This window comes from Mytilus edulis, chromosome 7 (genome assembly GCF_963676685.1).
Source record: "Mytilus edulis chromosome 7, xbMytEdul2.2, whole genome shotgun sequence".
Classification (NCBI taxonomy): domain Eukaryota; kingdom Metazoa; phylum Mollusca; class Bivalvia; order Mytilida; family Mytilidae; genus Mytilus; species Mytilus edulis.
The window spans coordinates 79,771,866-79,787,062 of NC_092350.1; the positions used below are offsets into that span (position 1 = coordinate 79,771,866).

The 15,197-nt window shown below is 30.3% G+C and overlaps 2 protein-coding genes across 2 annotated transcripts in view; both read right to left on the reverse strand.

The window, feature by feature from the left end:
- The window catches only part of LOC139482351 (uncharacterized), a 111,048-nt gene that overhangs the window by 66,852 nt on the left and 28,999 nt on the right, over positions 1-15,197 (reverse strand). The window lies entirely within an intron of this gene.
- Positions 1,433-15,197, reverse strand: part of LOC139482345 (bridge-like lipid transfer protein family member 3B) — a 64,429-nt gene continuing 50,664 nt past the window's right edge. The window contains exons 15-20 of the mRNA XM_071266197.1: positions 14,159-14,733; positions 12,872-13,028; positions 12,350-12,633; positions 11,516-11,624; positions 5,993-9,760; positions 1,433-5,715 (exon numbers count right to left, since the gene is read on the reverse strand). Coding sequence (XP_071122298.1) covers positions 9,276-9,760; positions 11,516-11,624; positions 12,350-12,633; positions 12,872-13,028; positions 14,159-14,733 — 1,610 coding nt within the window. The 3' untranslated portion in view covers positions 1,433-5,715; positions 5,993-9,275. The remainder of the gene's footprint in view (positions 5,716-5,992; positions 9,761-11,515; positions 11,625-12,349; positions 12,634-12,871; positions 13,029-14,158; positions 14,734-15,197) is intronic.

The window sequence follows — 15,197 nt, forward strand, 5'->3', positions numbered from 1 at the left end:
AATTCATCATTCAAGATCAATATCTGCTTTGAGAAGTCGTCGGACTGTGAATTTGACTAAATGGACAAAATGAAGAGCTCAACATTCTCATAATGTTTGCCCTATCAGATTATCTTCATACTGGTTAAATCATACATATGGCCATTGTTAGTCTTGTATGTTGAATAATTTTAGTGTATTTATATGTTTTGGTGTATGACCCCAAATTTTCACTGAACTAAAATTGAGAATAGAAATTGAGATAGTGTCAAAGAGACAACCCGACCACAAAGCAGACAACAGCCGAAGGCCACCGATTGGCACACATTTTCGTTTAGGGGTCTGCTGAGGCTCGGCTCCAGGAGAGGGATTTTCTTGCTGCGTTGAAGACACATAAGTGGCCTTCAGCTGTATTCTGCTCTTTTATTAAGTTATTGTCTCTTTGACATATTAATATATTTCCATTCTCAATTTTATATTTTCAACTGACAGTTATGGTTTGTGTTGTGCTACAACACCACTGTCCCAGGTTGGGAAAGGGTTGGGAATAACAAATATGTTTAAGCCTGCCACATTCTTTATCGGCCCGTCTTAAGTCAGTATCCTCTAGTTTAGTGGTTGTCATTGGTTCATGTGCGTCATATTTGTTTTTGGTAAATTGTTTTGTTATAAATTAGACTGTTAGTCTTCTCAACGGAATTATTTTATATTTTTATGACAGGGTATAGTATAACCTACTATACGGTATGTTTTTTTTCTTGTTGTTGAATGTGCAATTGCCTATAATTGTTTATATCCACTTCATTTGATGGATAGTTGTTTCATTGGCAATCATACCATATGTCCTTTTTTATATAAAACGTGTGTTCTATTGTTAGTCATGTCATCCAAGTGATGAGAAAAGTTCACTTGGTCCTTTTGGCTAGGTTAGCTAAAAAAAAATTTCCAAGTAGTTTTTGAGTGTGAATTCACATTACTTTAAGACGTGTCACGGTACTTATCTATCCCAAATTAATGTATTTGGTTTTGATGTTATATTTGTTATTCTCATACGATTTTGTCTTATGCTTAGTCCGTTTCTGTGTGTGTTACATTTTAATGTTGTGTCGTTGTTCTCCTCTTATATTTAATGCGTTTCCCTGAGTTTTAGTTTGTTACCCCGATTTTGTTTTTTATCCATGGATTTTGTTTTTTATCCATGGATTTATGAGTTTTGAACAGCAGAATACTACTGTTGCCTTAATTTTAGACCCATGAAAATGAGGCCAATGACAATGAATATATGACAGGCAGAAACTATGTATCATAAGGCATCTGATTCAAAGTTATGAAGCCTCCAGGTCTGCAACCATCTGAAATAAAAAGCGTTGTGCAAAGAGATCACACTACAGCTGCAGGCTTGTACTGCATCTGATGGCATTTTCGTTGAATATAAATATAAAAAAAACAATGATTAAGTAAAGGTGAAAAATTTATTTCTATACCTATAACATAATTATGTATTGTGGCAAAAATCCTGGTACAACAATCAACAAATCAAAGCACTATAAATAATAAAGAAATCATTATGTTCTAAATTGATTGGCATATAAAAAACTGATAAAATATCATGAATTATTTCTGAATTACAGACTGTATAAAAAACCCTCGACCGGACTTTACAGTTTTCTTTAATTTTTAAGGATGCATGCTTTTTCTATGAAAGGTTTGTAACAGTATTGAAACACATTTTAGTTATGTATGTTTAGCGTCAGTAAAACATTTTCATAAATGAAGTCTAAAACTGCAAATAATATCCCCCTTCCCAGAAAAAATATTGAATTTGTTAAGGATTGTATTGAGTACAATTCAGAAAAAATATTTTGTCAAACAGTACTTCTACGTTTAATTCTGTTGTGTACCTTTCAAATAGGCTTCATGCTAACCACATTTGTTTTGTTTATAGGTAAAATCTGTTTTTTCACATGCTTGTTTGGATTTTTCCACTTTGTTATGATATAAGTTTATCCAGGCCTTTAACCCCATCACCGGTAACATGGTTTCCCTATGCACATGTATTAATCATGGTTTATGGCATGTCTTGCTATAGTTAATACAAATGTACTCCACTTTTTCTGTTTCAGGAGATTTGAGAAAGTTGTTAGTCTACCACAATTCAATGTCCTTTTGGTTAACATGTGTTATTATTAAATAAAACTGCTCTTTTATTAAGTATAAATGTGAATATGGGTGGGTTTTCAAACGATTTTTTGTCACCCCTTTAAATTTTAACTTCTTGATAAAAATTGAATTATTATGATAAAAGATTTTAGATTGGGTCAAAATACATATTGTTTGTATTTCATAAAAATAATGTACTTTATTCTTGTAAAAATTATAAATACACATGTATATTTTTTTTTTAAGAAAAATCAATGAAACTGCTTTTATGTTTACACTGATATTTCACATTTAACTTTTATTGTTATTTTTTGAATTTATTAATTTCATCTTATCTGTATTAAAAAATTTTTAGGACGACTACTTTACCGCAAAATTATTTATAAATGTTTAAATATTTAGTAAGTGTCATGAAGATTGTTGATACATAGTCTTTGCATTTAACATTTTGTTTCCAGTTAGTTTGTAGAAATACATGACCATGAATTTAGTTATTGGTTATAAGGTACATGTAAGATGAGGAAGAGCAACAATTAACCATTTGAGATCAAATATTATATTTTAACAAATAACATAAATAGACAACTTATTGAAAGAATTTGTACAAATTAAAACTTGTAAAACTTGAAAAAAATACATACAATTTTAATCTTGAATTAGTACTAGTGTCAGGACTAAAAGTATCTTTTTTTTTCAAGACACACAAAAAAGGCATATAACAATTGATGTTTTTCTGCTTCTACTTAATTAAAGTGAATTCAATGCAAACTGAATTTGTCCAGGCCCCTCTCCCAAACAAAGGTTTTCACACTGCAAGATTCTGTCAATCAGCCACATAAAAAGACAAGCATATAAATTGCATAATATGCATAATTATTGAGACTAGAATTTAACAAAAAAACAAATAAAACAAATATGTAAAAAGGAAACAAAAGCAAGCAATGCATAAATAATAAAACTATTATGAACGTCTATATGTATACACATAATACTCTATAAATTAATGGATTTCTTATCTACATTGCCTCAACATATAACACAGAGACACCCCAAAAGTAATGTTTTGTTTCTAATGGCTTTCCCTCTGACAAAGCATTATATTAGTTGGAAACATCCTTGTAAATATGTAATATGATTAGTAATACATTGTTAATTTTCAGCATAATCACAGCATAAATCAATAATATCTTTATCATATATTATCTCTATATACTTCTAATACTGATACAATATGATATTTAAACAATATGATATTTAAAGACAGTTAGATTGTCTACTATCAATTCAATGTTGGAGGTTGGGTGTTAACCAAGTAACCATGGCAACTCTTCAAACACAGTACTGTTATTCTTAATTTTTTGGGTCATTCACATATCTTCAAGTACTGTTTATATTGATGCTGCAAAAGTCAGGAATATTGTTATCCATTCATTTCACGTGTTTGAGTTTGATAAAGGACTTTCTGTTTTGAATTTTCTTCAATAGCTATGCATCTTTGTTATTTTACTTTTTGCTGGAGAAAAAAACTATTTTTTTTTCATGTACCAAGGACATTAGACACAAACTATTAGAAATTGCAAGAATTTATATCCGAATAATATCAATGTTGTACAGTGGAGTCCCCAGTGTCTGTGCCGCCGGTGATACTGATTTCGTTATATCAACAACTTGCACAAATAAAATTGTTCTTGTTATTGTTTAAGCATTCCGAAGGGGAAAAAAGAATAAAATTAATAAGTTCCAGATTGAAATAATAACTACAATCCCGTGATTTACAATATTTGGCCAATGTCCATTAAAAAAAATACAGCATCAGATAAAATTTGTTTTACTTGAGTAAAATTTTTATCAGATTGAAATAATTTTTGCTCTGCATCCTTGGCAGTGTGCTTGGTTTGAATTTAGCTACCTTTCGTAGCAGATAATCTTTCCTCTATTCAAGATAAGCTCTTTTTGGAAGGCATGCGCGAAATCACCAGACATTTGAGGAACTCTCAGAACAGGGGTTTCCCCAATTTTGAACACACATTACACAAAATCTTGAGGGTGAAACCCTACAAACTGATAATTTTATGAAATAAAAGTTTGTTATGAATGTATTTACACAATATTTTCCAATGATTGAAGTTGAATGAAGTGAAGTCAAAAGTCTTAGGTGTGCGGATACACCGGACTGCACCGTAAAGTTAATACTTATATGCAAGAAAGTTATGTTTAAAACTTTAATATAACAGTACTGTAAATTCAGAAATTTTTCCTTTCATTTATATCTATGTTTGTTGAACAATTAAGATACATGTTAAATCAATAAGTGAGACTTAATAAAATGCTAAATCAAAAAATTGCTAAAAAATTGCTAAAAAAATTAAATGCAAGTTTGTCTTTTTGAAAAAACCTAATCAACTTGCATTTTTCTCAATAATAAAATCATCTTAAATAAATATTCTGATTTAAAGTATATGAAATTTAACATATTTTTTATTTAAATACATTAATGATGGCCAAGAGATCATAATGTGTCATTTGACTTCAAATTAAAAAAAGTTGAGATTTGTCTCAAGGATACTTCAACTATAGAAAAGAACTTTTAATGGAATTGGTAGAAATATCCTGTACATATTTTTTGTTTATGAATAACTAACATGACTAAGAAACAGAAAATAGATATTTAGAAAGCCCTTAACTTATACAACTGAATAACAACAGAAATTAAACCTTTTCCATTGCAAGTTTACAGCACAAAATGTTATAATACTCATTTCAAAAATAAGGATGATTCTTTCAAAAGAAAAATAAGCACAGCAAACCATAATGCATCGAGCGGTTGTTTTCTACATGAATCTACAATCAAAAGGTATACAAATTATATCTATTGTGTCCAGTTAAAAAAGCAAATTTTCTAACTAATTACATTTGGTTCAAATAAATGTATCCCTAATTAATTACATTTGGTTCAAATAAATGTATAACAGTTTAATTACATTTGGTTCAAATAAATGTATAACAGCTTAATTACATTTGGTTCAAATAAATGTAAAAATCAATTAACTACATTTGGTTCAAATAAATGTATAACTAAACTAACTATTTCCATGCATGGTTAACACTATATCTAAAATTAAGTGGTCAAGATATTTTTGATTTATTGAAACAAAATTTTCTCAATATCATCTATAAAAAAAATCATCTACATCTTTATTAATTTTACAGTGACACTAGTTTTTTGTGTGGAATGTTAAGTATTTAATATATATACCTGGTAAATATGTTTCACACTTCGATGTAATGTAAATTTACTTACAATTCTTATTGGGTCAATATGAATAAACATTGATTGGTTAATTAATTGATTGATTGGTGTTTAACATCCCTTTCAAAATTATTTTGCTATTTTATAGCATCATTTTATTTGTCTATGGAGGATGCTGGAAAGACCTGAGAGAACAAGCAACCTTTGGTAGGAAATCTAACAATCCTAGCCAATTATTGAAGGTTGAGGTTGAGTGCACCTGCCTGATGCAGGATTGAAATTCACAACGTTATTGTTGAAAGGCTAGTGATGCAGTAGATCTACTACTTAAGGTGGTACCTAATACTACAGGGAGATAACTCTGTAAAATCAGCTAAACGTTTTAATTATGTTGTGCTGTTAATGGAATATTAAGCTTCTCAATGATCAAAATTAGTGTTTGTCAAACTGCTATATAACCAAGGTAATTTTTCTGATAAATTGGTTGGTTCAAATTTTTGGAAATTTTTATATTTTTGTTAAAGGGTCAAAGTAAATACTTCGTCAAAATTTTATGAAAATTAAACGAGCCAAATTAATTTTAGTGAAAGTGTTGGGTACCACCTTAAACCTTCCAGCCACTGAAACCCCTATAAATTTACATGATATATAAGCTACTCTCTATTCAGTAAACACCAATCAATTAATCAATCATTCTTACTCAGACTAGCAATTATCTATAAACTAACTTCAGCTTTCACTAAGCAGCAACAGTTCAGATATTTACATCAAATAACAGATTGTTCATAAATTGTTACACAAAACTTACATCTTCTAATTTATATTACTTATTGAATATGAAAAAATGTTTTAACATCAAGTGTATATAGTACAAATATCTAATGGAATTACAATGATATGAAATATGGAGATCATTTTACAAACCATGAAATTCTATGAACAAAAGTTCGATGGAAAGGAGTTGGCTTACTCCATTAAAATGTCTAAATGTGTACAATTTACGCTAAAAGATGTGTCACACATTACAATTGAATTCATTGTTCATATACGTGTAACAATAAAAACAATAAATGATAAATCCAACCAAAAAACTTCATAAATTCTAAATGGAACTTTTTTTTAGAAAGATAAAAAGAAAATGCTCATAAATAGAAGAATGTCTTAAGTTTAGAAGATGAATTTTGTACCAAAATCATGTGTACTGCTCTTCACAGAAATTGTAGTTGAGAAACTCGCTTTTATTTTCAGATCATAGATAATCCATCAATCTTTATAAATTTTGAACAACTTATCATGGTAAGTTCAAGTATCGTTAATATGTTATGATATGTTAGATAATTATTTGTCAATACTAATGCAATTATTTTATAGTTAGCATATAGGAAAAACATTTGAAATCAGATGGAAAAGCATTTCCACATAACATACATCATTTTCAATATAAAACCTACCCTACATTAAGAACCTGAACATAAATGTCTATGGCCTAAAACCAAATATCACAGATAACACAAGTATGAGACTTCTATATAGCTTCTGATAAATTATTGTTGAGCATTAAAACTAGACTAATCCTATTATACTTTATAATTATCAATGAAGTTTTTATCTAAAGTGACAATAGTCATGAAAACTTGTGGTTCTACATCCAGACAATACTTGGGTGTTTGTATTGCACAAGATCAAACTTTTCTGAGTGTGTTTATGAAGTCTTTACACTTAATCCATTGAATGGGTATTTATTGATTGATATTTTAGTTTTAGAAATATATAATAGTTAACAGTTGTTATTGTTTGGGGCTAGCCTTCAGTAACTACTAGGGATCTTAGATAGGTACTTTGTGTGTATTTTTGTTAGTTGTTTATTTTTGATTTATCGAAATCTACTGACTCAAACTGTTGCAGTGTCTTCTCATTATTTTCTGTTATTCAACCATACAAGATTAGGTTGAAAGTTGCAAGCTCACAAACATGTCTAACAAAGCCAAATTCTGTTTATGTCTGTCCAAAGTAATGAGCCTGTAATGTGTTTTATGGTGTTGATTGCTGTCTATCATGTTTGTTTTGTTCATTATTTTAGCATAAATCAAGCTGTTGATTTACTGTTTTAATTGTTATACATATAGTGATGTCAGGGCTCATTGTTGAAGACCTGATATTGTTTTACATCCATCTCCATTAGTCACGGATGGACTGTTGTAACATCGGTAATCAGACATCTCCTTATGTTTTACTACGATTAATTGCTCCTTACTGACAAATTTACAAATATATAGAAACTAAAAGTAAGAAAATCATGAGGGCAACAACAATCAGAACTTAAAGCTAGGCAGAAAATACAAAAGCCATTTAAAAGCCAAATTAAAACATTCACAATGTTCTACAAGCAAAAGGACAAACAATGATCCACAAATGATCACACAGTCACAGAAAATTACTGACTAAGCAACATGAACTCTTAAAGAATAGGATTGTATGTATATTCTCCAGTGGATAAACATGTCCTGCTTCCTGATATGGCACTCATTATGTTGAGCATGACATGTCATGTCCAGTGAAATTTCTACTTTGATCTAAAGGGGTCCCTACTCATACAGAGCTATACTTATAAATTCTTACCCTAAAAAGTCTTTAACCATATCATCTAACTAGCCCTTACAGGGTGAATACAATATAGCCCCAACTATGAGATTACTGAGTCAATATATTGTTAGACCCAACACAATATGCCAATGCCAGCTATTCCAACTCTCCTTGTATAGTCAAGTATATAGTTTTTACCAATGATTTGTTTTCTCCTGTTACATATATCTCTTATATTGGAAACACACACAATCATTAATTGCAATAAATTAATAAATAATTTCACAGATAACAAAACAAACATACTGAACAAAATGAGAAAAAATGGTAAATGATCTTTACTTTTGTTCTGCAAAGGTTAACAAATACTATATTTTGTAGACTACATTTATATTAATACTGTTATAAAAGTATCAAACATGTTTTACATATTTTACACACTTATAAATTAATTATGAAACATACATGTATATTGCATATTATTTTTCATTCTGTATAATGTATATCACATAAGTATTTATTGTGTTTATAAATTTATAAAACCTGGGACCGACCATGCAAGGGCTGTATAGCAAGTCAAGGTCATTAAAAAAACTTCCATTTAGTAAAACTGGGGCTTTTCTATGATCGGGCATCTGGGATGATTGGTTTGTATGAATAACTTTTTCCCTGTAAAAATAAAGTCTAGATGTGGCTATATTTACAATTTATAGAAGCGCTATGAACCACTCTTTATACATATTTGAATATAATCTTACTTCATTTTTATGCTTATTAATATTTTAAATTAATATAAATAATTTCCAGAAAAGAAATTCTCACAACTTCTTTGTAAGTTTTTTTCTAGATAGATAGAAAAAAATAAGAAAAAAGAAAAAAATAAGAAAAAGAAAAAGATAACTTTTATCAAATTGTGCTTGTGTATATTTAATTTTGTGTTTCTATAGATATGGAGTTTTTATACTAAATGTGCCTTATAAAAAGAGCTTCCCTACTTTATTAAAGCCTCCAAAATTGAAATACAAATTATTGCTATCTTTTTCTCCCTTTATGTGAGTGAATATGAATATAAAGAAAAACAAATTGTTCAAATTTCCTTCTTCTTTTTTTTAAATGAATGAAAATTAATTTAAAAAGTCACTGATTTTTTATGGCTTATTAACTCAAAATTGTTTATGCTATCATATAACTATACTGTACAAAAATAAATAATAAATGAAGTGGATATGGATAAATTAGTGTAATGCCACATGAATAAAACCATAAGTACAAACTCTTGTTATTGGAATGTAATTCTACTATGCTATGATGTATTTGATAATGTGCGTTTATGGTGCAACTGTTCTGACTGCATCAACTCATCTTGCATTAGTTTTAAAGTAGAGATCAACGATTCTTTTTCCTGATTTACATGCTTCACTTCATCTTCTAAAGACATCACTCTTTCTTGCAATTTCAAATTTTCATTCTCAATACCACTAATGCCCATTTCAATCTTAGAGTTTGTCAGCTGTGACATTTTCGTTAAATGTTCCTCCAGTGATTTGTTCTCTTCTTGAAGAGTGTCACATTTTGTTGTTAGTTCCATAGATATTGCATCAACTTTTTCTTGCAATTTCAATTTCTGCAATGACATTTCGTCCAATAAAATTTTAAGGTTTCTATTTTCTTCTGAAATTGTTTTCAATTTTTGATCAATGTTGTCGTCTGCATGATTATTCCTTTCAACTTCTGCATCTTCAGTGCGTTTTGCTGCTTCCTCCATATTGTTTTCTCCTTTTGTCTGACCTACAAAAAATTAGAATTTATTCAAAGGTTGCCATTTTTTTTTTTTGGAAAATGCTAAAATAGAAAAGTCAGCAAGTGGTAAAATTGTATTCCTTGCCAATCAGTGGCAAAACAAAAGTTCTACTGCCATTCATTACAAAACTTTAAATCTGAAATATATAACATGCTTTTATATTTACTATCATTATAAAATTGAGAATGGAAATGGGGAATGTGTCAAAGAGACAACAACCCGACCATAGAAAAAACAACAGCAGAAGGTCACCAACAGGTCTTCAATGTAGCGTGAAATTCACGCATCCAGAGGCGTCCCTCAGCTGGCCCCTAAACAAATATATACTAGTTCAGTGATAATGAACGCCATACTAATTTCCAAATTGTACACAAGAAACTAAAATTAAAATAATACAAGACTAACAAAGGCCTGCACAGTATCTTTACTACTAACATAACAAAGTCTGTTCTTTGGGAAGTAATCATTTTACTTTGGCAAAACATAGTTTTTATATTCATATCTTATAAACATGAAAACTTGTTTAGTCTGCAAATTTCACCTGTCAATATCCTGTTGTTTTCTGTTATATAATAATTAACAGATAACGATAATTTCAGGTGTGGTTCTAATTTTATTGGACAAGGAATCCAGGTTGTTTCACCTAAATATTGTTTGACCCTTGTGACCTTTCTTCCCAGGTGGCAATCCATATCAATTTTTGTTCTCAATTTTTAAATTTTTCATTAAAATATAAATACTGGCATCAACAAACAAAAATATTTTCATAGTTGAGTAGAACATATTTTAACAGGTTAACATGAAAGGAGTAGGTTCAGTAAGACCCCTTTTTGGCCCCAAAATATAGCAGTTTTATAAAATTGTTAAAATGTATACTTTTAGTTATTTATTGGACAGTAGAATGCTTCTGCTACATAAATATGGGCTGTTTTTGACAATACTATGTACATATATCGAGTACTAGCACCATTAAGTCATGCTAAATTACTGAAATCTTCACAATTCTAGCATTTTGGTTAAATTTTAGACGGTTTCCGGTTAAAACGAAAGTGGCCGCATTCGTGTTCATCCCAAATATTTGAATGTAAGTTGTATTTGTTGATAATACATAACATATATAAAGGTTGAGGATGAACACGGATGCGGCCAATTTCATTTTTGACAAAAACCTTCTTAAAAGTGACATTTTTCAGCATATTTTGTAGATTTTTCATATTTGAGCTTGAATGGGAGCGATTTTAATGACTAAATTAGTTAAAATCTTTCACAAAAATTAATTGAATCAAATTAAATAGACACTTAAGTGATTAAAAAGTGGTCAACATCATTCGTCAGATAAACCTGAAATTTGAGGCCAAAATCGGTCCTTACCGGACCTACTCCTTTCCTACTTCTTCATTCTAATAGCTGTGTGAATAATCATATTATTGGTCACAAAAGTATTCTATTTTAATACTGTAAATTCAGATTTAGACCAAAATGCGATATTAATTTTTAGTGATATTGAGAAATATTCTGTTTAAAGTATTGCGATTATAACCATGTTGCATTTTTCACAATTATTTCTGATTTTACAGTATGTTGTTTCTGAACTTTGAAGAAGATATCTTAAATTTTACCAAATTTACATTTGTTTTAACACTCTGATCATTTAGGTGACCACATAATCAATTGTAAAGATTCAACAAGTTGTGTGTCATAAGACACATACTTTATTTTTTATCTTAAACAGAATAGATTACCTTTGAGATGGAGCACTCCATCCTGACCTCTGGTTATTTTTAGCCTACTAATCATCAGTTCTGTAGCAGGTGGAACCTCAGACTCATGAATGACTGGCACTGCATCATCCTGTCATAAAAAAATGATGATCATAAATAGAATTGTTTTACAGTTCATGTTGACTTTTTATCATATTAGAGAATGTTGGATGACAGTATTGAAAAACCTTGTAGGCATAATAGAGCATTCCTATTCTGTCACATTACAATTACACTAATGTTTAAATGGTTTCCAATATGAAGGGAATTGACCAGTTCAATATCAAAGACAAAGTCAAAAGATAAGTCAAAAGATAAGATTGCTTTGATCTCTTGCCTCAGACCTTGTGTCATAATTCTGTCATCTGATTTTGATGGGAAAAAAACAAGATAGCTTAAACAAAAGGTGATAATCAGTGACCTGTATTTATAAACATGCACTTTATTTAACTTGTGTGAACAGATGACTCCTTGGCAATGATACCTCATCTAAAAGTGTCCAGTCTACAATTCAGAGGACCAAATATATTGACCGTTGTTTTGCAAATAAATAAATGGAGAATTTGTCAATGGGACACAAACAATGCCCCGGCTTCTATATAAAGTTATAAAGGAACAAAACTCAAGAATGGTAAAAGTCTGTTTTTTTGGTAATAAGCACTATTATCAAGTTTCATAATATCTACTTGTAAAAAGAACAGAAACTAATTTTGTAACGTAAGGGTAAGGGTTCAGCCAGGAGAGGGCATAAAAATACATACAGTTGAAAACATTGCCCTCTAATGATAATTGGTAAATCCTCTAACATTATATTACCTGTAATGTCAACAAAAATCTGTCGACATCTACATGCATCGGCGTGGCAACAGAGCTTACTGTGTCCTCTATAAAGGTCATCATGCTAGTGAGGCCAGACATCGTAAACTTCAGTCCAAAGTTCTGGGCCCTGACGTCCATTAAACTAGTTTCCACTGTAGGTTTAGGTATCCCATGCTGTAGACAAGCTTCTGGTACAGAGGGACCAGAAACCAGTTTGAATCTGACAGGAAATGATGATTTTGAAGTATCATCTGTATTCTCTGACAAAGTATGCATAAAACCTGAAAAATATAAAATATAAATTTTTATTTTTGAAGGTCAAGTTAAGGGTTTAAAACATGACCTACAATTCTACAACTATCCCTTTCCCCAAAAAATGGATATAATCTTACTGTGAGCTTTTTTATATAAGTGGATATGACAGATCTGTCACATAACATCTATTGTATTTCACCTTTAACAAACGAACTTTGTTGTTTAACACATTTCAGTATGTTCTAAAGAGTTGGTCTGACCTACCTTTCCTTGATACAAATGTAGAAAAGAAGTTTTCGTAGCACATGTTTCCAGGCTGTGTGGTTAAGAGTTTCTGTGACTGTATCCTTGCTGTAGTATCCAATCCATCACTTTGAAGTATCAGCTCAAGCTGGCACAATTTATATAGTATCACAGAAATCTGAAAAAAAATTATTTAGTTACATTTCAACATATTTCATAAACATTAAACAAGATCATATTCTTACATTGTTAATATATACAGATGCAACTTAAAATATCCTCATGATGGCATATGGAATTTATAAAAGTTTACTTATAGTGAATTCAGATGAAAGTTGATACTAACTACATTTTTTTAGACATTACATTGTCATCTTTTAGTGTTCATATCATTCCTATCAGAGCATTCTTAAGCCCAAAACTTCATAATATGAACAATAAAATTCATTCATAATAAAAAACAGTTAAAATTTTACATTTATAAAAGAGGGGGGACAAGGGGGCCCCCAATAACAGCAAAACAGCAAATTAATTTGGCTTATAACAGATAACAAGGAATTAAAATGGACAAAAACAGATAACAAGGAATTAAAATGGACAAAAACAGATAACAAGGAATTAAAATGGACAAAAACAGATAACAGCAAATGAAAAATTGTTTGCACATGTTCTTAGTCAGAAACCTGGTGTTCAATAGTTGTTGTTTGTTGATGTGGTTCATAAATGTTTCTCTTTTTTATATAGATTAGACCATTGGTTTTCCCATTTGAATGGTTTAACACTCGTCAGTTTTTGGGCCCTTTATAGAATGCTGTTTGGTGTGAGCCAAGGCTCCGTGCTGAAAACCATGCATTGATTTCTTTTACAAGTTGTGACTTGGATGGAAAGCTGTCTCATCAGCACTCATACCACATCTTCTTTTATCTATTGTTTATTAAAATTAGTTCTATAATTCTATCAAAATAGATCCTTGTATTATATGTACTAAATATGCTAAATTCACTAGTCCTTACAGTTGTGGCATTAAAGTTGAAATATCTTTTATAACTCATCAGTGACCTATATTCTTTATTATTTTTTTAATTAAGCTGTACTTAAACTAAACTTTTGTAAATTTTAAGGGATTTCTGTAATTAAGTTCTTTTTTTATTTCGATATTACCTCTATTTCTCCTATTAGTTCAACAGAAAAAAGTACCTTTACAAAAATCTATGCTTATTTCAAAGGCAAATTGGAGCTTAAATAAAAGTGACCCCATTTTTTTTAATTTTATTTTTCTATTAAGTATATGCCAATATATCTTTTTACCTGTTCTCTTCCTTTAGCAACAGCAGCATCAAGTTCTGCTCCCATCGCGGACATGCCATCTTGAGTGTCTGTTTCTGACCCAGTCTCTGATCTGTTTTTATGATGTGAGAACACTGGAAACTCATTCTCCTCAAAAGTCAACATTTCAAAATCTGTGTCATCATCTGAATTATCAGTTTTTATCGACAGTGTATCTTCATCAGCATTTGAGCTGCTGTCGTCTGCAAGATTTTTTATTTTGTCGGTCAAGCTAAACATGGCTGTTGCAAAGGACTTTTTCATCTTATTTGCTTTGCCTGCCGTTGGCCTAAATTTATTTTCTGAACTGTAACCTGAATCATTTGTTCGTGTAGAACTTGTACTGTAACTATGACCTTGAGTAGTCAAGTTCACCTCTGAGTTTGAATAAACACTTAGATTCTGTGTAACTTCAATCTCTGGTATTTGACCTTGAATGTTACCCTCTAGCATGTGACACTGTATTGTTGAATCACTGAGAGATTTAGTTATCATAGGATGAACTTGTAGTGAGCTGTCTTCATTTGGATAAAAGTCAATACCTAAACTCTGATTATCTGAAGGAAAAAAAGGAATATTGTTGCAATGCATGACAGACAAATTCATAAAATAATTATTTTTATACATAATTTTTTAATGCAGTTTTGTTTAAAAAAAACAGGATGTTTCAGAGTCCTATTTACTTCAGTTTTTCAAAAATTAAGTTTCATCAATGTATATAACTTACATGTATTGTTTCAGAATACTGGATTTCTTTATTTCCAAGGATTAAGTTAAACTTGTCTTATCAGGGATATCTAATTTCATTGGTTTTCCTGGCGAAAGTATGTATACATATTTGTTTAGGGGCAAGCTGATGGACGCCTCCGGGTGCGAGAGTTTTTCGCTGTGTTGAAGACCTATTGGTGACCTGCTGTTGTCTGTTCTATGGTCAGGTTGTTGTCTCTTTGACACATTCCCCATTTCCATTCCCATTTTTAATCATTGGCTTTAGAATTTTCTAGAGTTATGTCCCTAATTA